Here is a 25574-nt window from a genome sequence, read left to right as displayed (position 1 = left end):
TTGAAAATGAAAAATAGTGAATTATTTAACTGGAGAGATTAAAAGGATTCATGTATTCTGTAGTTGATTCAAATTTTAGGCAGTACTTATTTGTATCAGTGTCTTTAATATTTAATTAACTTTGTCTCTCTGGTTTTTTTGTTTCATTTTTTGAGACAGAGTCTCATGTGTAACCCAGGCTGGCCTCGAACTCATGGTGATCCCCCTGCCTCAGCCTTCAGAGTGTTAAGTATCTTATTTCAGATGATTAGGTGGAAGAGTTATGAGGTCCCAGGCATAGAAGACCTAGGGTCTTAGAATAGTTGCCCTGAAGTTTTTAGTCCATTTTTCTCTTTAGTGAGCAAATAGATTCTTTTCTTCAAAGATCACTTGGTAGTTTCTGACCTCATGGTATAATAATAATAATTTCTATAAACAACATTAATTTGCTCAGTATATAATTATGTACCATGGACAGTGTTAACTATTCTATGTGCATTAAGTCCTAAATTCTACTATGAAATAGTGTTACTGCTGTTATACTTACTGTGTACATAAGGAAAATAGAATTGTTCTCTGAGAGCGCTGACTTCATTTTTGGTACTGAGTATCGAACCCAGGACCTTGCACTTGTGAGGCAGGCACAGTGCCACTGAGCTAAGTCCCTGACCTTTTTTTTGAGACAAGGTCTTGCTATGTAGCTCAGGTTGACCTTAGACTCACTGTGTAGCTCAAGCTGATCTTGAACTTGTGGAGATCCTCCTCTCTCGGCCTCCTAAGTGCTGGGATTACAGGCATTCACCACTATGCCCAGCTTGATTATTTTTTTCCTTTAAAATTGATCATTCAAGGGCCAGTGTATAGCTCAGTGGTTCTGCTGCTGCCTGCCTCGCAAGCTCAAGGTCTTGAGTTTGATCTCAGGTACCAAAAAAAAATTGGTCATTCAAGACAAATATTGGTACTTACTGATAAGATAAAGCAGTTGAGGGTATAAATTGAACACCTCATTTACTTTTATTCTAATTATACAGTTATCTTAAACTAGATTTCTGATTTGGTATATATGAGAAAAGGGGAGGAGGCATGCCAGATGCCATTTGCATAGTTTGGAAATATGATACATGTTCCTAATGGGATTAGGAGTTGGGGTGGTGTGGCCAGATGTATTCCTAAATTAGATTTTTTCAGACTGCTTGAAATAAGACTTTAAACCTTTTTTCTTTTTTTTCCCAGAAGGCCTCCCAAGTCTACATGTGTCTCCCATCCTACCATGGCAATTCCTTCACTGGTCCTCTTAACTGCTCATGTCCTGTAGTTGCTGGAAGTATCCTAAGACTCACGTATAGTGGCCATTTACTTGCTGTTAGATGTGACCAGGATCTGGGAATCCATATATGTAGTAGTTCTATTGTAGTAAATAAAACTTAGGTTAGTTTTTGTGTATTAAAAGGGTCTTCAAAAAGTTTATGACCTCAGATTTAGAAGACAGTGCTAACATGTCCAACATGATCAGCTCTTAGTTCCTTATTGATACTTCAGAACTTTCTTTTGATTGAGTATCTAATCTTCTGACTCTTGGGCTGTTCACTGTAGATAGCAGGCAATCAGCTAATGTTTATTAGGTAGTGAATAAATGGAGCAATTAGCCTTAAGATCAGCAAATTGTAAATACTTGCATTTTAGCCTTTATGAATTTACCTTAGTGAAATTCTGAATCATCATAGAAATGTAAAAATGACTGTATGAGTGTCTCCTCTTAGGTTTAGGAAAACAACCCTGCAAATCGTGTATTCTGGTTCTCTTTGCAGCTTGCAGAAGATACCAATCTTTTCAAGAGGTTGATGCTAAAGTGGAATTGGAGTCTGTCCCTCTAAGGTCCTCCTGCAGTTTATAAAACTAAACTCAGTGGGTCATTCTGTTGCTCACCTAGATTTTAATAGGATAGACAAAATGACATTAGGGTTTTTTGTTTTGTTTTCATGAGATCAGCTATAAGATGGTAAGTATGTACCATTTTCCTTGCTTGGTCTGCTTTTTGTTTTTCCCAAAATAATTGGGAATGATAGAACTACTAAAGCACATTCTCCTTAGAAGATTCAGCCTATAAACCAATGTTTTATTGTTAGCAGTGTCCGGCAGTAGATGTGGAAGGTCAGGAAGTGTGAAGAGTGAAGAATGGAGCTGGGCATGATGGTACATGCCTATAATACCAGCACCCTGGGGGGCCTGAGGCAGGAGGATTGAGAGTTCAAGCCCAGCCTGGGCAACTTAGTGATTTGATAAGACACTGTCTTCAAAGTAAAAAAATTTTTTTTAAAGGGCTGGGAATGTAGCTCAGTACACAGACCCTGGATTCAACCTCTAGTAATGACAAAAGGAAAAAATAAAACAGTGATAAATAGTACTTGGATTTCTTTCTTGAATATCTGGCAAGTGGTGACTTTATTTGCTAAGGTGGAGACCACCGCTAGTTTTTTTTTTTGGGTACCGGGGATCGAACTCGGGTCCTTGCGCTTGTGCAGCAGGCGGCGAAACCACTGAGCTAAATCCCTGGCCACCACTGATAGTTTTTATGTGGAGTTCAGTTCATAATTCTGTATGTAGAAGTGCTTTTTTTCTTTCAGTAATGTTTTTTGTCTTCTCATACCAGTAAATAAGAGTTGCATGTACTTTTTTTTTTTTCTTCTTTTTTTGCAGTACCGAGGATCAAACTCAGGACCTTGCGCTTGCAAGTCAGGTGTAGTGCCACTGAGCTAAATCCCCAGCCGAATGTACTTTTAATGTCCACATTCCTTTTGGGTGATTTTGTTTACCACATCTTTTTCAATTAAATCTTAAGATGTAAAAATAGTAGCTGTTGTGTGCTGTACTACTGTACTGAATGCTTTATACATGTCATCAAAAAGTTTTGGGGTACCTTTTCTCATTTCATAGGTGGGGAAACCTTGGGAGGTGCAAGGCTTAGGTAACTAACATCACCCAACCAATAAATGGTAAAACCAAAAATTTCAAAGAGCTGTATTGAGATATAATTTACATATCATAAAGTTTTCACCTTTCAGTGTATAACTCATTAGTTTATTAGTAATACTACAGATCTGTGCAACCATTACCACAATGTAATTTTAGAATCTCCCACCAACTCAAAATAAACTTTGTTGTCATTAGCCACTACCCCTACCAGGCCTCTCTACCAACTCTTGACGAATGATCTTTATATTTCTTATTCTAAATGTTTCATACAAATGTGCTCACATAATATGTAGTCTTTTACGACTGGCTTCTTTCACTTAGCATACTTTTGAAATTTTTTTCAATGCTTTAATATGTCTCAGTACTACATTCCTTTATGCCAAACAGTATTCTGGGGTATGGATATTCCCCAAGATTGGAACCACATCTTTCTGGTTCTTGAGCTCATGCTGCTGCTACCATGTCATGCCAATTCCTACGTCCCGTTAGATAGGATTGTTGAGGAAATATCTTTATATTTTGGTTGATACTCTGAAGAGTTCTCTGGGGCCAGGGATTTAGCTCAGTGGCACGGCACCTGCCTCACAAGCTCAAGGTCCTGAGTTTGATCCCTGATACCAAAAAAAAAAAAGTTCTCTGAGTGTTTTTTGTTCATAGAAAACGCTCATTTTATTTTTTTTCATTCATTAATTTTATTGGTACATTTTAGGTATATAATATGCTGACATTCATTATTGGGAATTTGTACCTTTACATAATATATCTTGGTTCTTATTTTTTTCCCCTATTCCCCTGCCCTCCCTTCAACCCCTCTACCTCTCCCTATTTACAAAGACTTTAACACTCATTTTAATATACTGGCAAGAAACTTGGGGCCTTGTTATTTTATCTAACTCATGGTGTTCTAAAGGATCTCTGTGTTTATTATAAAGGAGTATAGAAGACCTAAGTATCTTTTTTCTCTCTCTAGGAAGAAGAAACAGGAAGGATAAAAGATTGCTGGGAAAATCAGGAAGCGCCTGCACTCTCCACATGTAGCAATGCCAGTATCTTTCGAAGGATAAATGCCATGTTGGACAATTCTTTGGATTTCAGTAGAGTCTGCACTACACCAGTAAATCGAGGAATGCATGATCATTTACCAGGTGATTTAGATTTGGAACCTTGGATGCACTAGGCTTATGTGTAGACCTACTTTTATTCTAAGCAGTACCTTTAGGAGATCTTTCTTGGGAAGCATGTGGATAATGACAGCACTTGCCCCTTTTATGATTTGCTTTGTGGATTAGATTCCTCCTTTGAGTGAAGACTGCCTGTGACTAGAATATAGAAATATATGTTATGATATATAGGAATATTGGGTAAGAAAGTATAGGCCAAAAGTAATAAGAGTGTATGTGTATAAAACTATGATGCAAATTATGTTTTATTATAGATTTTATTAATCGTATGAAAAAATAAAAGGTAACATGAAATTAATTTAATATTTTATGCAGCCCAGCATATATAAAACATTGCTATGTCAACATGTCAGTATAAAAATGGTTGTCTTTTTTGTTTTGTTTTTTTTTTTGGTACCAGGGATCGAACTCAGGACCTTGTGTTTTGCAAGGCAGGTGCAGTGCCACTGAGCTAAATTCCCAGCCCAGTTATGTCTTTTTGTTAGGAGACTTCAAAATCCAATCTTGTGTTTTACACTTACAAAATATTTTAGTATGAGTAGCATTGGTGGTTCAGTGGTAGAATTCTCATCTCCCAGAATATTTTAGTATGAACTAGTTACATTTCACATCCTCAATAGCCACATTTGAGTAGAATTTTGGGCAATGTACCTCTTGCCTGTTTTGGGGGGTTTCTGTTTTGGTACCAGGGATCAAACTCAGGACCTTGTGCTTAGCAGGGAAGCGGTGGAACCACTGAGCTAAATGCCTGGCCCCCTCTTGCCTGTTTTAATAGCTTTTAAACATGAATTGAGTCAACAGACTTTTTTTTGGTCCGGGGATTGAACTTGGGACCTTGCGCTTGTGCAGCAGGCGCTGAAACCGCTGAGCTAAATCCCTGGCCCTTGAGTCAACAGACTTTTTAATGATATGTAGAATACTTGATAGATTGGTGGGACAGAGAGCAGCATTTCCTGAAGATGACTCTTCCCAGTGAGATGTGCATATCCTAACAGGGTTTCATAATCTTTTGTGGGTGTTACAACAAGTTTTAAGAATGCTGATAGAATGATTTTTGAGTTATTTTAGATGAAAGAATATATTTTTAAATTTTAAAATGGACTTTGAAAAATTTGGCAACAACAAGGATTCTCAGAATAAGGACTGATAATTTCTGTTCTTTAGTTATACATTTTTTATTTATTTTTCATCTTGGTCTTAGAAATAATTCCCATGAAAATGCAGGAGTATGTGATAAGTAGGTAAACATTTGAAGGAGAAGCTCTTTATGAAAGAGACTAATTTGTGACATCTGTAAACTGAGAGGAGATATTACAGAGGACAGGGGCTTATGTCCTCTAACTTCCAGAAAAGAGTATATGTAAAATGTAAGTTATAAGATGACTCTACATTAGCTTACGCTGTGTTAAAACTTAGAGTCTTCTTGGTTCTAATACATGTTAAGTTTTTTTATCCGTTGAGAAAATTGCATAGGTTATATTTCAGTAAAAATGACGGTTGTGCTGCAGATGTATGTAGTTCAGTGGTAGAGTGTGTGCTTAGTTTGTGCAGGATCCTGAGTTGATCCCCAGCACTGTCCTCCAAAAGATAATCAGGAGTGACCTACACTTCACAGGTTGCTTCACGCATGCTGGAAATCTTTTAGTTTATAGCAAAGTCCTTTTTAGCTAGTGGTAGGTTGTTGAACTGTATAGACAAAGTCCCATGCTTGATGAATGAGGAGCTTTCAGAAGTGTATGTTTGCACTTTGCAAGGGAGCTCAGTGGCCTCACTGGTGAGATGCCAGGCTCTGGTCAGGGTGTTACCATTACCCTCTGTCAGGTCATTGGTTGGCTGAACTGTAAGGTATACAGTCTCAACCCTAGATTTTTCTCACTACCCATATATAAGAGGTACAATGGGAAGAGTACATTGAAAAATTGGGAGACCTAGCTTGTAAGCTTGATGTTGGACAGTGAGATAGAGAGGTCAGTACAGTTTTCCCAACTGTAGAACAGAATGTTACCTGCCCAACCTGCCTCACAAGTTTTTTTATGGCTCAGATGAGGACGCAGTACTGCAGATTTGAGGGAACCCAAGGATTGTGGAAAAGGTTCCTGTCAAGGTAGCTGGTATTCAGAGCCCTTCAGCTGTACTGAGCCCCCACTGTATGGTCAGCACTCTGTATTTCCCACCTAAGATGTCAACTGAGGCCTGTGAGCCCTTGTTAATGAATGGTGAAACAGGGATGCCTGGCCTGCAGTAAGCCTCTTCTGGCTCTCCAGCAAGAACCACTTACAGACCAGGCCAGGCATCCGAGCCTAGGCCAGCAGAAATGCAAATCCTGTGATGATAAGAAAGTAAGTTAGGGGGAATATATTTTCATGAGCATCTTAAGAAACAACCTGAACTTGTAGCTTCTGATGAAGATAAATTTTGTTGCCTAATAACCAGGATTGTAAAAATTTAAGATTGTTTATGACAACATTTTATAACCAGGGAAAATGTACCACTAAATATGATGTTTGTAGAAGACTTCTTTTTTTTTTGGTACCGGGGATCAAACTCGGAACCTTGTGCTTGTGAGGCAAGTGTGGTGCCACTGAGCTAAATCCCCAGCCCCGTAGAAGACTTCTTTTTTTTTTTTTTTGGTACTCGGGATTGAGCTTGGGTCCTTGAGCTTGCGCAGCAGGTGGCAAAACCACTGAGCTAAATTCCACGCCCCCGTAGAAGACTTCTTAATGGAAAAGAATGATAATCACAGTATCTGGAATGAAAAAAGCAAAGTACAAAACAGTATGCCCCAAAATATATACATAAGCATAGAAAAAGACTTGAATGATTTACCTGTAACAGGGAACATCTTTTTTCTGTATACTTTTCCCACCAGTTCTACAATAAAGATTTTATGATAAAAATGTTTAAAAATGGTATATCCTACTGTTTCATATTGATATTTGCATTTTGCATACATCAGATTTTATTTTCTCATTGGACTTTGACAAAGTAAAAGATCATGGGTTGCTAATATTCATATTCAGTTGTCATAATTAAAATTGCACAGTTAATTTATTTTACCCAGACATGCCTAAATTTGCAAAAGTTGTATGTTACCTTTTTTTCATTTGAACAAATGTTTGAGTGTAAGTCACTTTCAGGACTTTATGCTAGCAGTGACAAAATATTGAATACAATGTAATGAGTGGTGACAAAAGTACACACTCAATTGACAAACCATTATTGGAAAACTGCTGTGACACAATCAAAAGAGGGAATATTAGGGAACTGGGAAAAACTTTGGGGGAAATAGCATTTGAAATAGGCTTTTAAAGAGAGTTAAAATTATTTTACAGTGTAGTTAGATATTGAGTATATATTTTTTTCTGTTAACCTAGAATTGGCTATGAGAGGCCAAAGCTGAGAATGAAGAGGTGTTAAGTAACCCATAGTGTAATAAAATTCCTTAAGTGGGGCCACCTGGTGGTATAGCTCAGCAGTAGAGTGCTTGGCCTACATGTGGGAGGCTATGGATTCAATACCCAGCAGTTTAAAAAAAAAAAAAAAAAGTTGAGGGGAGTAGCAGAATGCAGATAACTCCCCATGGGGTTTACCAAAAGGCCATAAAACAGTTCCTGCTGTCACAAATTCCTCTTCCCCTGGTGTTATGGCTTGTATCTAGATATCCCACTAGAACTTCATGCAGTTACAGGTGGGGATTTTCAGAGGTTGCTGGATGTAGGGTGGGAGTTCCTGGGATCAAGGATGTGATGCTGGGATTGATGCATGGTGCCATGCTAGGATTAAGGCTACCCCACCCTGGTTGTGAGTGCTATGGGCCCTAAGGGTGAGAATATCCTGGATAAGATATAAGGGACAGAATGAGGGTCACAACTTGTTGCTTGGTGTTTGCTGCCTGCCATGAACTGTTTCTCCTCTGCCATGAAACCCTGCCTTGGAGCCTTGGACTGAAACCTTTACAAACTGTGAGCCAAAAATAAACCTTTCTTCCCTCAACTTTGGATGTTGGGTAATTTGTCTCAACAACAAGAGAAGTAGGTAACTAAGACACCTGATCTGCACAGTACATGAAGTCCATACAGGGAGGGTAGCATATGGAGTGATTCTCACCCCTTCTCAGTGGAGAAGGGTGGAGTGGGATGCCACTTCTTTCAGGCCGAGGAAGGAGGTCTTTTTTTTGGTACCAGGGATCGAACTGGAACCTTGTACTTGTGAGGCAGGCACCGGAACCACTGAGCTAAATCCTCGGCAGGAGAAGGTCTTCTGAGAGAAGCATTTGTATAGATTGAGGGTGTTGCCAAAAAAGAAGGCAAGGATAAGCTCCTGGATAGACAGTGGATTTCTTATCTACCCCTAAGGAAAGATGAACAAGAAATTGAAAGAAAATAGGGTAGGAAAGGAGGGTAGTTAGAAATGTCTGAATCCCTCCAGTTAACACACAAGGAAGTTGTGATCTCCTACACGGCATGGTGTCCAGTGCCTATAATTCTAGTACTCTAGAGGGTCAAAAGTTTCAGCCCAGCCTGAACACCTTGACTTAGTGAAACCCTGTCTCAAAAAAGGGCTGGGGATGTAGCTTAGTGCAGATTCCTGGATTCAATCCTCAGTACCACAAGAAAAAAAAAGTTATGACCTTCCATGGTTTAGGAGCATTCTGCAAAAGACCTGAGATTTTTGGTTAGTATCCCAGTAAGGCCCATGTTGCTGAGGGGTAGTGGGAGCTGGGAAGGGTCACATTTCTTGTGAGAACCTTGCCTGCTACTTAGCCCTTTCCACCTTCCTTAGTTCCTAAAGCACAACTCTGTTGGGAATGGGAGGAAATGAGCTTAAATGGACAGGTGATTAAAGCACTAATGAACTGAGTTTTTAGTAACAGTTTTTATAATGGTATGAAAGTGGTAAGATACTGCTAAGGGACATCTTCACTGCTAGATGGACAGAGAAATTTAATATACAGTATATGGTACTGTGGCTGGGAGCAACCACCGGAGCAAAAAGTTTTATATTAACTCACTGAGATGAGACTTCTATTTTTTTGAGATGAGACTTCTTAATAATCAGTCAGAATAGCTTAGATGTTTCAGAAGAGGAATTGATTAGCCAAAGTACATAGTTCAAAGTAAGATATAAGACTAATACAGTATGCTGATTTTAAAGTTTCTTTTTCCTTCTGTGGTATGGTTCCCACACAGGATAGCACATACCACAAGTGAAGAGCTCTCACTTTCTGAAACTCCGGTTTAAATGGTCTGCTGACTTTTTAGGAAGAAAAGAATTGTATAGCTGTACAATTGTATAGTTGTAGCCTGACAATGAATTTCTGGTCTTCTTTTTTTTTTGGTACTGGGGATCGAACTCAGGTCCTTGCGCTTACGGGCCAGGCAGAGGAACCAGTGAGCTAAATCCCTGGCCCTCTCCTCTTCTTTTTTATTCTGGAGGATCATAAGCCATATCATCACTGAATTATCTATAAAGTTATTCGAAAACTAAGTTTGATACATTTAGTCACAGCTAATAGGAGATGACTGAAATTACTCTCAGCAGCTCTTTTCCCATAAAATAAATTTCTATGGAACATTAGTGGTTTGACATTAACAGTTAAGTGATGAAGATATAACATTTCCTATTTCCTTTTTTTTCCTTTTTTTCCTGGTACTGGGGGATCAAACTCAGGACCTTGTATTTGCAAGGCAGGTGCAGCACCACTGAGCTAAATCTCTGGCCAAGATTTAACTTTTTATTTTTTTGGTACCGGGGATTGAACTCGGGACCTTGTGCTTGTGAGGCAGGCAGCAGAACCACTGAGCTAAATCCCCGGCCTGATTTAACTTTTTATTAAAGTGTAATATGCTATAATTTTTCTGTGGGAACCAGAAATTTGATCTTGTTTGAAAAGATGCACATACTTTTGCATACACCTTTGGTACTTACAGAAAAGTACGCAAAGTATACTGTTCAGTGAATTATTCCATACTGAGTACCATTTGTACATCCAGTCATCTACACATATAGAGGGAAAAATTAACAGTATACCAGAGCCCCTTTGTAACCCTTTTGCTGTCTTAATACATGAAGGCTCATCACCATGCTGATCACCATGCTGACATCTGACTGCATAGATTAGTTCTGCCTGACTGAGAAAATGAAATCATAAATATGTACATGTACTCATTAGGTATGAAATTCATCTAAAATGCAACCAGTGGTTGTGGATCATTTATTTTCGTTGTTAATCAGTATTCTTTATGAATATACTAATGCTCATTCATTCTGTCAATAGGCATTTGGGTAGTCTTAAATTTGGGGCTATTGTGAATACTGCTGCTGTAACACATTTTTACTGAATTTATATCTACGGGGTATATTCCTAAGAGACAGATTGTTGGGTTGTAAAGAAAGCAAAAGTTCAGCTTTAAGAGGTGCTGTCAGTTTTTCAGAGTAGTTCTACCAGTTTACTTTTGCAGTAATGTATTATGGTAATGTGGGTTGTTCCTCATCCTTACCAACAGTTGATACTTTCTTCTTAATTTTAGTCATTTTGGTCACTATGTAGTGCTATCTGTTTTATGCTTTTAGTTTTCATTCCCCTGATAATTATTGAAGTTGAGCATCTTAATATTTATTGGCTATTGGATATTATCTATCTTGAAGTGTCTCTTCAGTTCTTACCCTCATTTTCCTTTAGAGTTATCTACCTTTATCTTGTTTACTTGCTCCAGTTCTTTATATATTCTGTGTGTAAGTTCTGTATCTGAAGTATATATTACAAATATTTTCTCCTGTGTATGTTTGGGGTTAGGGGGAGAACAGTACTGGAGATTGAACCCAAAACCTTCATACTGAGCTAAATCCCCAGCCCTTTTTTTGTTATTTTGAGACAGAGTCTCACTAAATTGTCCAGGCTGGGTTCAAACTTGGAATCCTCCAGCTTCAGCCATCCAGAATGTTGGGATTACAGGTATGTATCTCCATACACACCAATATTCAACTCTTTGAGGAAATGTCAAACTGTTTTTCCAAAGCAGTTACATAATTTTATATTCCTACTAGCATTGTATGAGGGTTTGAGTTTTTCCATATCCTCATCAATACATTTTGTTGTCTTTTTTTTTTTTGGTACCGGGGATCGAACTTGGGTTCCTCCACTTGCAAGGCGTTGTCTTTTTGATTATAGTCAAAAGTAGTCCAGATAGATGTGAAGTATTTTGTTGTGGGTTTGGGTTTTGGTTTTGTTTCGGTTTTTGTTTTGGTTTTCAGTGCTGAAGATTGAACTCAGATCCTTGTACATGCTAGGCAAGAACTTCACCACTGAGTTTCCCTCTAGCTCCTTCATTGTGGTTTTGATATACATTTCTTTAGTGATGTTGAGCTCATGGGCCATGTGTGTATTTTTCTTTGGACAAATGGCTCTTCATATCTTTGCCCATTTAATTTTTTGTTTTGGGTTTTGTTTTGTTGTTCATGATGGGGATTGAATACAGGGTCTTTCCAATGCTAAGCAAGTGCTCTACTAATGAGCTACATCCCAGTCCCTCTTGTTTTAATTTTTTTGATTGTAAATTGACAATTATAGTTGGTTATGTTTATGGAATTCAAAGTGATACTATGATTCATTAATACAATGTAGAATAATCTAGCTAATGAACCTATCCATCACCTCAAATACTTTTTATGGTAAGAGTATTTGGAACTTAGTCTTAGCAATTTTGAAGCGTACAGTGCATTGGTACTTATTAGTGTATTCATCATGATATGCAATATATCTCAGAAAATCACCTTACTTAAATTCAGTCTATTAAGCTTTGTATCCTTTGGCCATTATTTCCTCATTTCCTGTACCACCTACTCCACCCTCCAGCCTTTGGCAATCACCATTTTGCCAGTTTAAAAATTTTAATTTATTAATAGGTTAAATTATTTTTTACTTTGAGATGAGATCTCATGAAGTTTCCCTGGCTCACCACAAACTTTCTGTCCTCTTGCTACAGCCTCCCAAGTCACTGGGATTTTATAGGTGTGTTCCACCATACCCAGCCAGCTTGGATAATGCTTTTAAAAAATCTATTCCGCTCATCTCTGTCTTTTCTTATTTTTTTTTATTTTTTGGTACTGGGGATCAAACTCGGGTCCTTGCGCTTGCACAGTAGGCGGCGAAACCACTGAGCTAAATCCCCAGCCCCCCATCTCTGTCTTTTATTGGGAGAGTTTAACCCATCTAAATTTAATGTGATTACTTGTAGAAGACCATAATATTGATTATGTCCAAAGCAGGCTGTAAAGAGTTAACCCCACAATTGGCTTGTTTTGAGAAGTGAGTCTGGCCAAAGCCTACGTGCGGAGGTCAGAGTAACTCACACTCAGATTCCATTCCCACAACTAAAACTTTCTAACTAGAAGGACAATATTCTGATTGCAACCATATATTTTGTCTATTCTGTTCCTAATTAAATACTTTGTCTTGTCCTTTATGAGCCTTGTTTACATTAATTTCCATAAAAACCACTCATAGCTTGCCTTTAACCCAATTGATTGCCAGTAAAAGCCAGTGGGACTGGCCAGTGCCTTTGTCGATTGCACCGGCATTGGTCATACTGGAACCCCGCTTTCTCTCCTAGTTCTGTCTCTTAGTGTATTTTTTTCTCAGGCCTGCATTGTATACTGGGCAGGTGAGTACTGAAACCTGACTACAGGGCTCTGTGGCAGTTACTGATAAGATTGTAAGGTTTTGTATGTTGTGTGTGTGTGTATCTGCAATTTTGCTAATTGTTTTCCATGTCTTTTTACTCATCCATTAGTGCCTTTTTGTGTTATGTATTTTTCTAGTGTGAAGGTGAGATTTTAATTCTCTTCTCATTTTAGTATATATTTTTGAGTTTTTTTGTTAGTGGCTGCCTAGGAAATTACAACTCGCATCTTAATTTATAGCAGTCTAGTTCAGATTAGTACCAGTTTAATTTCAGTTGTATATTAAAAACTTTATGCCAGTATCACTCTGTTCCCTCTCTTTTGTGCCTTTAATGTCATGTAAGTTGCATCTTTATACATTGTATGCCTATACAGGTATATATATCTGCTTTATTCAGATACCTTTTTTACTTTTTCTCTCTCCTAGTTTTATTAAGGTATAATTGACAAAGAAAATTTGTGTATGTTTGTGATATACTGTGAAATGTTTTGATATATATATAAAATAGGAAGTGGTCAAGTCAATTATCTACCATTTTACATACTTACTATTTTGTGGTGAAAACATTTAAGGCCCACTCTCAGCCATCTTCAATTCATTATTATTTGCTATGGATGGAACCCAAGCCTTGCCCATGCTTAGCAAACGTTGTACCACTGAGGTACACAACCAGCCCAATCCATTATCATAAACTCCAGTCACAATCATTCTATATAGATTTCCAGAACTCAACTGAAACTTTGTACTTTTTTTTTTTTTTGGTACTGAGGATTGAACTCAGGACCTTGCACCTCCGAGGCAAGTGGCAGAACCAAAATCTTTGTACTCTTTAATAACATATTCCCACCCCTTCTCTGGTTATCTTTTAAATCAGATAGATGAAAGTTACAAAAATTTGCTTTTATTTTTATATATGTAGTTACTTTTTTGCATTCTTCATTACTTTATGTATATCACACTGTGTCGGGTCCTTTTATTTCAGCATGAAGGACTCCATTTAGTATTTCTTGGATTCCCTTTGGTATTTCTTATAGGGTGGGTTTACTAGTGACAGACTGTTTATCTGGCAATGTCTTAAATTGTCCTTCGTATTTGAGGGATAGTTTTGCTGATATAAAATTCCTGGTTGAGTTTTTTTTTAAATAAACATTTTGAATGTGTCATTCTGCTACCTTTTGACTCCAGTTTCTGATAAATCAGCTGTTAGTCTTTGTTGTTTTTTTTTTTGGTACGGGGATTGAACTCGGTCCTTGTGCTTGTGCAGCAGGCAGCGAAACCACTGAGCTAAATCCCCAGCCAATCAGCTGTTAGTCTTATTGAGGATTCTTTGTATACACCTCTTGTGCCATTTTCAAGATGCTTTTGACAGTTTTATGTGTTTTGATATAACTGTTTATCCTGTTTGGAGTTCATTGAGTTTCTTAAATGTGTAGATTAATATTATTCATCAAAATTTCCTTCCACTCCTCTTTCTGTTCCTTTCTTTTTCATCTCTCCTTTGGACTGTCTAATATCTATCTATATTATAGCCCAGAGATTTCTGTGACTCTGTTCATTTTTCTTCATTCTTCTTTTTTTCCTCTTCCTCACACTAGGTAATCTCAATGGCCCTGTCTTTAAGTTTGCTAATTCTTTCTTCTTCCTTTTAAAACTGCTATTGAAGTCCTTTGGTGAATTTTTAATTTCATTTATTGTATTCCTCAGTTGCAGAATTTCCAATTTGTTCTTTAGTTGTAACTTCTACATCTTTATGATATTCTCTGTAGAGACATTCTTTTTCTTTTTGGTACTGGGGATCGAACTCGGCATCTTGCACTTATGAGGCAGGCGGTGGAACCACTGAGCTAAATCCCTGGCCAGTAGAGACTTTCTTATATTGTAGTTCCATAGGTTGGTTCTTCATGCATATTTAAAATAGCTGAAGGTAATATCTAGCCTTTGTTGGGGAAAGTTGATTTGTTTCCTCCATGAGTGGGCTGTATTTTCTTGTTTCTTTGCAAATCTTACAAATTTTTTATTGGAAACTAGATACTAGACAAATTCTGAAAGTCAGATTATACCACCTCTAGGAGGAGGAGTTCTTGCTGTTGCTTGTTCAGTGATTTTTCTTGACTAATTCAGTAAAGTTTGAATTTTTTTTCATATGTGGCTACTGAAGTCTCTACTTGGTTGTATTACTGGTCAACTAATGATTGGACAGAAAGCCTTACATTCCTAGAATCAGTAAGCCTTCCAGTCTTTGCCCAGGAGCCGAGGATGCCTTCTGCAACCAGCCAGGCATCTTACAACTGAGAAGTCTTGACTTCCTGCTTGTGCAAACCCTCATAGTTAACCAGAAGTGAAAGCTGAGAATCTGTTCAATTCTTTTGCAAACATTCAGGAATCTGTTGAGCTTTTGAAATGAAATACAGATCTCATTCTCTAGCTTTCCTTTTAAATTAAGCTTTTTTGGTTCACCTGTTTTTATGAACTGTTATCTACTGCCTCAGATACCCAAAATGTTTAGTCCTTGCCTCTGATTGTTTTTTAAACAAATTTCCCCAGGGGAATGGCTGTTCCTACTGGTTGAGCCCTGAGGCACGTCGAATAAAGATAGCCTTAGAAGTGGAGTCTTGCAGGGTGTCAAGTAACAACTCCTGTCTTGAGATGGGGCTTGAGCTTCAGGTATGCTACCCCATTCAGTGGCAGCAAAACTGCTAATTTTCACAGTGATTTCAGGATGTTGGTTTTCAAGGTTACAGCAGAACTAAGAACAGGATAGGAATAGTGCTTGCTGTTCTTACCAAGATTTAACTGTTTTGTTTTTGATTTTTTACAAGTGTGTGCTTCCCAGATTATTGCAAGCCTGTTAGTTTCTAGAATTCTGAAAAAGTTGGTTATGTCTACTTTTTGCCAGCATTCTCATTGCTTTTAGGGAGGAAGGAATTTTCAGAGGTCCCTGTCCTGCCATTTCACTGCTGTCACGTTGATTGTTGATTTTTAATCTTCCCAGTACCTGTACCAAAGATTGTGAGTTTCCCTCTAAGTGGGGATTTAAATGCATTCTATGAATTGTGAAGTATTTTAAATTATCATACACTTGAAAATATTTTCTTATATCTACTGGATGTCTTGTTGACCCCTGAAGAAGTATGTGATTTAGCTCCAAAACATCTGGAACTTTTTAGTTGTCTTTGTTATAGATCTTTATCTTAATTCTGTGATCACAGAATATCTTCCATATGATTTGTCTTTAAAATTTATTGAGATTTGCTTTATGGCCCAACATATACTTCACTGTACTTTATTAAAGGTTCTGTGTAATACTGAGCAGATGTTGAATGCAGTGTTCCATTTATATGAATTAGGTCAAACTTGTTAATTTTACCTTACAGATCTTATAAATTCTCAGGTCTTTTGTAGGTTTTACTTGTTCTATCACTTACCTAGGAGAAATGTGATGAAATGTCTAATTTTTATTGTAGCCTTGAGTGATTCTCCTTGTAGATATGTTGAGGGGTGAACTGTTTGCTTTAATTTTTATAGGGTGTTATTTTAGAATTATATCTTTCTTTTGGACTGATCTCTGGATACCTAGGAAATGCCCTATTACTTTTACTTTGAAGTTAATTGTTTTTGCTTTGAAGTTTATTTGATATTCATTAATTTATACTAGCTTCATTTAGATACTTTTGAATGATAATTTTTCAATTTGTTAGAGATCTTGTATTTTATGACACAACCTGGTTAGTAGTGTATGTTGGAATTTTTGTTCAGCACAGTGCTGGAAATTGAACTCAGGACTCTTGCCATTATTTAGATAAACGTGATATAATTGAGCTATATTCTTAGCATTTTATGAAAGATTCTAGCCAGGTTTCTCAGACTGGCCTCAAAATTATGATCTCCTGCCTCAGTGTCTCAGGTATCTGAATTACAGGTGTGCACCACCAAGCCCAGGGGATTATTTTTTAAGAGTTCTTCAAATCTCAGCCAGGTCCAGTGGCACATGCCTGTAATCCCAGCTACTCAGGAGGCTGAAACAAGAGGATTGCTTGAGCCAAGGAGTTCCATACCAGCCTGGGAAGGATAGTGAGACCTCATTAAAAGATTATTGAATTGGGTCAGAATGTTGTGCCATCAAGGATATGAATGACTCCAAGTTTTACTACATACTTGAGAGAGTGGAGCATTGCATTTTCTTGTGGGCTCTAAATGGAAATGAGTCCTATTTGTTTGGACTTCTTGTAGGTCAGGTAAACATACACTGTGATTGTCAAGTCACTTTTAGTCTATAGTTGCTTCCTCCATCTCTTTTCTCCCTCTTGCAATTTATTTGTTGAGAAAACCAGATCATTTGCCCTATAGAAATATCCACAGTATAGATGTTATTGACTGCATCCCCATGACAGTAGTAATTGGTGACTTCTGTAAGGGACATCAGCAGCCATTGATGACCACCACCTAGATTTCATTAGTACCTTAGGAGTTGCCAAATAGCATATTTCTAATTAACTTCTTCAAATATTAGCTAATAAACTTGTGAACGTTACACTTATTTTCATCAACAGTTTGGTTAACCTCCCAAAAATAGAACGCAGAAAAGACAAATGCTTGCATTTTCTTTAGTTTCTTTACTATGGAGCTGATTTTTTTCTCAGTATTGTGATGAGCTTGTGGATTTAATGTTTTATGTATCTTGATCCATTGCAATTACCCTTTTTTGTTCAGATCAATCTTTGAACAGTTGAGCCTTTTCATACCTAGTAGGATGATTATGTATATATTTATTTTATTTTATTGAAAAGGTAATAACAGTGACTGATCAAGATGTGGAAACACTGGAACTCTGATACATTGCTAACATGAAATGTTGTAGCTGCTTTAGAAAGCAGTTTGATGGTACTCAAAGTTAAACATAGCTGGGTGTGGTGGCACATGCCTGTAACCTCAGCATTCAGGAGGCTGAGGCAGGAGGACCCCTCAGAGTTTGAGGCCAGCCTGAACTATGTAGCAAGACCCTGTCTCAAAAAAAAGTTAAGCATAGAGTTACTATATGACCCAGAAATTTACTCCTAGGTAAAATTTACTCCCTGAGAAAAATGAAAACCTAGATCCAAGGCTTGGAATGGTGGCTCATCCCTGTAATCCCAGCACTTGGGAGGCTGAGGCAGGAGGATAGCTGTGAGTTCAAGGTAATCCTGGGCTATATAGTGAATTCAAGGCCAGCCTAAACTACATAGTGAGACCCTGTCTCAAAACAAAAACAATCCACAGAAAACTGTATATGTGTACATTTATAACAATATTATTTGTAATATTCCAAATATAGAAACAACTCCAGTGTCATCTGATTAGATAAAATATTGATACAATGGAATATTGCTCAGCAAAAATAGGCATAGTATTCATCTATGGTGCAACATATATGAACTTTGAAAACATGCTAAACAAAGCTTTCTTTAGAAAACCTTTTTAAAAAGGACAACATATTGTATGATTCTCCTTCCATGAAATATCCAGAAGACGTGAATTCTAAACACAGAAAATGTCTATAGATGAGAGGTGCCTAGGGGTGAGAGAAGTTGAAAGGCGGCAAGAATGACCACTAGAGGGTACAAATTTATTTTTGGAGTGTTCTAAAATTGAATGATAGATAAACCACTGAACTGTTTTCTTCTTGGCTGAAATGGAGATTGAAGCCTGGGGTCTTCTAACACTGAGCTGTATCCCCAGGCTATTTTTTAGTTTTGAGACAGGTTTTCACTACATTGCTTGACTTGGGCTTGAATTTGTAATCTTTGTACCTCTTCCTCCCTAGTAGGTGGGATTACAGGAGTGCACTACTGCACTTGCATTATTTAAAATTATTTTTTGTTAGGTTAGCATGGTGGGGGACACCTGTAATTTCAGCACTCTGGGAGACTGAGGCAGGAGGATTGTAAATTCAAGCCCAGCCTGGACAATTAAGTGCCTTAGCGAGAGACTGTCTCAAAATAAAAAGAAAATTTGAAAAGGAATAGGGATGTAGTTTAGTGCAAAGGCCCTGGTTTCAATCCCCAGTACCACAACAAAAAAAATTTTTGAGCTGGTGATGTGGTGGCACATGCCTATATTCCTAACACTCAGGAATCTAAGGCAGGAGGATAATGGATTCAACGGCAACCTGAGTTACATAGCAAGTTCAAGGCTAGCCTGGACTATATAGTGAAATCTTGTCTCAGAAAAATAAAAAGAAATTATTTTTAGATGGGATTTGTCTTGTGTTACCCAGGCTTATCTCCAGGGGTGGGCTCAAGTGATCCTCCTGCCTCAGCCTCCTGAGTAGCAGAGACTACAGGTACATACCACAGTGCCCAGGTTTGAATTGTATAATTTAAATGGATGAATTATGTAAAGAGGAAAAATATTTGTAATACATAACAGAATTAAATTTCTTAAATTGAATTATTAATAAGAACGAGACTAACAACCTGGTTTTAAAAAATGTAATGAGAAGCACACTTCGTAAAGAGACTGTTCCTTAAGTCAACAGATAATAAACTGTTCTGGGTGTTGTGAATACAGATGTGAACAGATCAGTCTTTTTTCCTGTAGAAAAACTATGAATTGTATGTATATAGCTACAGAAGTATAGTGGGGAATTAACAGTATGCCAGTTAATACAAAAATTAAGCAGTGCCATGTGAGCAGAGGATTAGTGGTTACATCAGTTGTTACATGAGGAAACAATTTAGGGAAGTCACTCTGAGAAAGTGACTTTGAAGCTGATGACAAGTCACCACCCATGTAGAGATTGGTTTAAGACCAGAGTAAAATAGCAAGGCCTTGGGAAGGACCTTTATTTTGATGACTAAGTTAATAATCCATTTTGAGGAATTATTTCTGGGTTTTTCCACTATTTAATAGCATTGACAAATATCTTCATAGGGAAAACTTAGCATCCTTTAGTACTTAGGAAAGTCTTATAATTGGTTTTAAGCAGTTTGAATATTTTAAATGCTTGATGATGTATGAAAACTCGATTCTTGTTTGATCTCTTCCATAATTTGCTGTCATGCTATAGAAAATTATCAAATTGATGATTACTCTTGAATATTATAACTTAAATTTTTTTAGCTTGATAAGCAGAATTCTCATTTTAAGTCCTGGGCTGGGGATGTAGCACAGGGTCCTGAGTTTGACCCCTGGTATGGCGGGGAGGAGATAATATATCATTTTAAGTTCTATTTCCCTTCATGAGTGGATTTTTTTTTTTTTTTTTTTTTTGGTACTGGAGATCAAACTCGGGTCCTTGTGCTTACGCAGCAGGTGGCGAAACCACTGAGCTAAATCCCCAGCCCCAGGAGTGGATTTTTTAAAAGCTGTTACCCTTTCTGGGTTTTTGTTTTGTTCTGTTTTTCTTGTGTTGAATTTACTGCTAAACTTTTTTTCTATGGGGACAGAAATGCTACCAGACCCTGAAAAAATCAAACTTCCTTAAAGATAGTTGTGGTTACCTCCTTTGTTGGGGAGGTAAAAAGATGTGTAGCTTTTTAATTTGTTGTAACCTAGTTCTTAATGAATAAAATCCCGTAGGGAAAGTGCTTAAAAATGGGCTTATACCAGCAAACATCTTTTGCTGACAATGTTAACTTCATCTTATGTTAATAATGGCCGGGAAAATTCAGACCTGTGTTGTATTCCCTAAGTGTAAAGGTGTGTGTTCAGGTGCGAATACAATTTTAGAATAGCTATGAAGCCAGCTTAAACCTGTGTCCTTAGATTCTTTGCTGCTGAACAAAGAAATCCAAACTAATCTGTGAGTACAGTTTTATGCAGATCAGTTCAGCTTTGGTTTTTACCAGCAATTTGGCTATCTGGACAAAATGTAACTGAAATAACTCCCAACCAAAACCCAGAAAAAGAGATAGAAAATCTGTTTAATACAATTATTTTTTAAGGAAAATAAGATTTAAAATTAGGGGCTTTCACAAGTACAGTGGTACTTCGGTTCATGAACTTAATTCTTTCCACCATTCTGGTTGCAGAATATGCTTGCAATTTGATTGTAAGCAAAATTGTGGAAAGAATTAAGTTCATGAACCGAGGAGGTACCACTGTAGTTCTAGAGTTTAAAGTGCTTTAAATACTATTTAGTGCTTAGAAAATGTAATCATTTGGGGTGATGTTCCTTCTTTACCTTGCGGAAGACAATACATACCAGCTTAGTGATAAAAAGAAAAGACCTACTTTTACCTTCTTTCCATAGGATAAGAATTCATCATTAAAGAGGACAAAGGATATTAACTGAAATTTTATAGCTCCTGGCTATTTTATTTGGGAAAATGCTTCAGCCATCTCATAATCAAGGACATTACAAATTAGATTAGCATGATGAATAAAAAGTATAGTTATCCAAAGAAATTTTAGCCATTACTGTACTCTTCAGTAAAACTTAAGAACCCTGCCATGTACTTTTACCTTTATTTTTTAATACATAAAAATAGAAACCATTTATTATTAAAATGCAAGTAACAATTTTATAAGATAAACAAATAGGGAGTACAAAAGTTATTTATGAATTAAGCTACAGTTACTTTTACTGTATTACCAACTATGACAAAATTTCTTTCCAATTTTTTTGTTTTTGTTTTTTGAGACAGGTTCTTGCTGTGTAGTTCAGGATGACTTTGAACTCACTGTGTAGCCCAGGCTGGCCTCAAACTCTTGGCAATCCTCCGGCCTCAGCCTCCTGAGTGCTGGGATTACAGGTGTGCACCACCGTACCTGGCCTCTTTCCAATTTTTTTTTGGTACCGGGGATCGAACTTGGGTCCTTGCACTTGGGAGGCAGACGGTGGAACCACTGATCTAAATCCCTGGCCCTCTCTCCAATTTTTTAATTGGAATATTTTCAGTCATTAGGAGGAGTGAAAAAATTGTACAAATAATGCCTATATAGCCTTAACCTAGATTTACTTGTCGACATTTTCTAATAATTCTGAACAGTTAAGACACATTTTTAATTTGAGAAATTGAGAATTACATTTTGTTTCTGTTGTGTTGGGGGGAGAGTAATTTTCTTTTTGATAATTAGTTACAGAGAAAAAAGAAAATAATTAGTGCCAACCTCACAGTATCTGCTACTTGTGACCCTTTCTCCATTTAGGATATGGATTGGCTTCAAAGGAGAAGAGGAAGAGAAATGGGAGAATCTGAGAGTCTTTCTTCTATAAAATATCCTTTTTTTTTTTTTAAAACTGAACCCAAGGCCTCACACATGCTAAGCAAGTGCTCTACCACTGGACTATGTCCTAACCTCCCCTCCCTTTGTTAAAATATTTTAAATATAGCAAAACATTTATTGGTACATTTTAGGCATGCATAATGATAACACTCATCATAGGGAATTTGCACCTGTGCATGGTACATCCTATCCCTTTTTTCCCATGCCCCCCCCAGTCCCTCTTCTCTTCCCTGTGTACAAAAGCTTTGTTTCCATTTTTTCCTTCTATTTTCACTTTTTTCCTTGTCCCTTCTTTCCTTTCTCCCTCTGCCTTCCTTTGTTCCTCTTCCCAGTAGAACATTTTCTTCCCATTTCCCAATATCTGTTATACATTTTAGTCCTTATTTCTGCTTTCAGTTTCTCACAACAGAGAAACAATGTGATATTTAAACATGTGCGTCCAATTTATTTCACTTAAGAGTATGATCTCAAGGTCCATCCATTTAGCTATCAATGCCTGAAGCTCGTCCTTCTTTATGATGTCATATACTTTTATGTCATGTACTTTCTTTTCTTACACTTCAGTCATAGTTTATCATTTGTATATTTATCTCTACCAGTAGACTTGTAAATTTTTTTGGTTTTTTGGTGGTACCGGGGATTGAACGCAGGACCTTGTGTTTGCTAGGCAGGCAGCGGCACCACTGAGTTAAATCCCCAGCCCTAAGACTTGTAAATTCTTAAAAGCAAGAATTCTAGCTATTTTTTTTTCTCATTGCTGTTACCCAGCTAGTGCCTGACATGCAAGACACTCATTTGTTACTTAGATTCTTTTTTAACCTATCACATTGGCATGACTTACAGTTGGATAGTGAAAGTATTGGAAAAGGTATTCACAAATGTATAGAAAATGGTATAAAAGGAAGCTCTTATTAAACTGTTAATTTGAGGGAGACTAGGATTTAGAATAGGGAGTATTGTAGGGATATGAAAGAGATCTTTTACTTATATTTGTATGTTGCCATGATTTTTTTTAACAAAATGAACTATTACAATAAAATGTAAACTTATAAGGGGAATAAGGATAAAAGGACATGGTTTTGGAGCGGGATTTGAGTGCTAGCTGTGTGACCTTGGTCAAATGGCTTTACCTCTTTTGAACCCAATATTGGTAAAATTAGGAATAACGTCTTCTCCAGGGGGTAGTTTTGAAGATTATAGTGATAGTTATAAATTGCCTACCTCTTCTTAGACATCAGAAGTAAGTTTTGTGCTCTTTTTCTTGCTTGAAAAAGTAGGGAATGTGGGGTTTCATTTCTGACAGCCTTGGTCTACATCGTACCTTCCCTATCTGCTGGAATGTCAGAACTTTGCTGCTGAGAACAGTCTTGATTGTGTGTCTGTCACAGTAAGAATTACTCCCATTTTGATGTGTGTGTTCCATTTCTCAAATGTAGCTATTTTTGACTGAAGAAGAAATGAATACAATTAATGGGGGAAAGGAGACTACAGGAGAAGAGAGATGAAGGGTCAAGTCTTCTGCATCAGTACTTGGGAGAGGGTTCTGTGAAATGAAGGTTGTACTAAATAGACTCCAGCGTTCCTCCTACTTTTAATGTTGTGTGGATTATGTACAGTGGACCCTCAAGTTACAACAAGCCTGATATATGAACAATTTGGGTTAATTAGGTTAATAGAATTTCATCTGCCTCTTATTATCTATAGTGTGTGCCCAGGTAAACATGCAAATCTCAGCTGTATTGACTTAAAATTAACTTGAGTTACAACCAGCCCTTGGGAACCAATCGAGTTCATAAATCAAGGGTCCACTGTATTTAAACTGTGTTATAATCTTAATTTCATTTTGTCATTGAAATCCTGGTGTGAGATGTGAAATCTCTTGTTAATATGGGCTTTTCTTTGCAAGAATTAAAAGGAAAGTGCAGATTTATTTTGAAGATGTTAAATCTGAATCACCTTACCTTGCTTAAAAATGTGTTTTTGTGAGCTAGGGATTTAGCTTGGTGTTCTGTTGCCTGCCTTGCAAGGGCAAGGTCCAGAGTTTGATTCCTAGGACCAAAAAAAAAAGGAAAGATAAGAGGAAAATCTCCTGGACACTGAATTAAAAATGTGTTTTTGTATTATAGTAATAATTGTGAAGAAAAATTTTTTTTTTGGTACTGGGGATCAAACTCGGGTCCTTGTGCTTGTGCAGTAGGCGGCGAAACTACTGAGCTAAATCCCTGGCCTGTGAAAAAATTTTTGATGAAAACACAAGAAAGGGAAAGAATCATGTAGTCTCACTACTCAGAGATAACTAATGTTAACATTTTGATCTGTTGGCCCAGTATTTTTCTAATATATATGAAATCTTTCTGAACACACTGTTAATTTCCCTCTTTCTCTTCCTTTTATCTCTCTGTGTTATTGATTTTATCTTTTTAAAGGTTGTGCAGCATTTTGTGTAAATAAATGAATTTCGACTTTTTGTGACAGGATTGTATAGTTTAGGGTGGCCTCGAACTTAAGGCAGTCCTCCTGCCTCAGCCTCCCAAGTGCTGCACTTACAGGCATGTACCACCACGCCTGGCTGAATTGTGATATTCTTAACTTGGATGTGTGGATGGAATTCAAGGGACCTAGTAATTTAGACATTAAAAATTTGCATCTTTATTTCAACCAATGTTTAATGGAAATGTGGCGTTTCTTTTGATTGTGAATTTTGACAACAGACTGTAACAGTATTAGCAGGACCTATTGCTTTGGCAGTAGTAGGATGATCACACAATTCATATTTGATTCCTTTATTGTCTTCCATGTCCTGAAATGTTTCATACTGTTTCAAAATTATTACTTTTTCATATTTAAAACATTTTTAGAAGTTGTCCATAGACTTTAATAGACTACCGAATGGTTCCTGAATAAACAAGGTTAAGAATCTCTGGCATTCGGTTTCTCATTTTGGAGGCAGCTTTGTATGTCTGTTATGTACACTAGTAAGAAGTACCGAAAGTTAAAACTTTTGCCTACGTATATGATTATTTGGACATAGGATTGTTACTCGATAGGCTCTGAAGATGTCCTCCTAAAGAAGAGGTGGGGATTTCAACTCTCCCCAGACAGGTTCTTGGCATATCATCACAGATAAGCATTTCAGAACACATCAGTGAGAGGCATAGATTTATTAAGCAAAGTTAGAAAATGGGGCATAAAGGGGGCGTAGCTTTGATGAAGCTGATCAGACTGGCCCATTAACAAAAGGAATGAAACTGGCTTTTATGGATTTGTTGGGGTAGGTAAGGGTCTGGATGATCATTATCTCAGTTCAGATTTTTTTCAGGGTAGCTCTAGAGAAGTCCTTAGCACTTGAGGGGGGAAACTAGTTTCCATTAGTAGCGTTGTGGCTTTGGCTATCTCTAGACCTTGTTTGTTCTCTGGTAAAAAGGAAATTTGACCAAGTGATCTTTTACCTCTTTCCTACTTTTCTTTGACATTTGGTACCAGAGAAGGGGGGTCGTTGCTGTAGAATGAAGAGTTGTGGATTCGGGAAGGCTTACACTCAGATTCAGAAG

General features: G+C 37.3%; 1 protein-coding gene across 14 annotated transcripts in view; it reads left to right on the top strand.

Annotated features, from left to right (window-relative positions):
* Positions 1-25574, top strand: part of Cpeb1 (cytoplasmic polyadenylation element binding protein 1) — an 82467-nt gene that overhangs the window by 15085 nt on the left and 41808 nt on the right. For all 14 annotated transcript variants that reach the window (XM_013075138.3, XM_087188526.1, XM_087188524.1 and 11 more), the window contains exon 2: positions 3923-4097. In XM_013075138.3, coding sequence (XP_012930592.1) covers positions 4022-4097 — 76 coding nt within the window. In that variant the 5' untranslated portion in view covers positions 3923-4021. The remainder of the gene's footprint in view (positions 1-3922; positions 4098-25574) is intronic.

Source organism: Heterocephalus glaber, unplaced genomic scaffold (genome assembly GCF_053883595.1).
Source record: "Heterocephalus glaber isolate CG9 unplaced genomic scaffold, H.glaber_assembly_v1.0 deba00001531, whole genome shotgun sequence".
Taxonomy (NCBI): Eukaryota; Metazoa; Chordata; class Mammalia; order Rodentia; family Bathyergidae; genus Heterocephalus; species Heterocephalus glaber.
The sequence above is the reverse complement of the archived record's forward strand: the minus strand, read 5'-3'. Positions and strand labels throughout refer to the sequence as shown.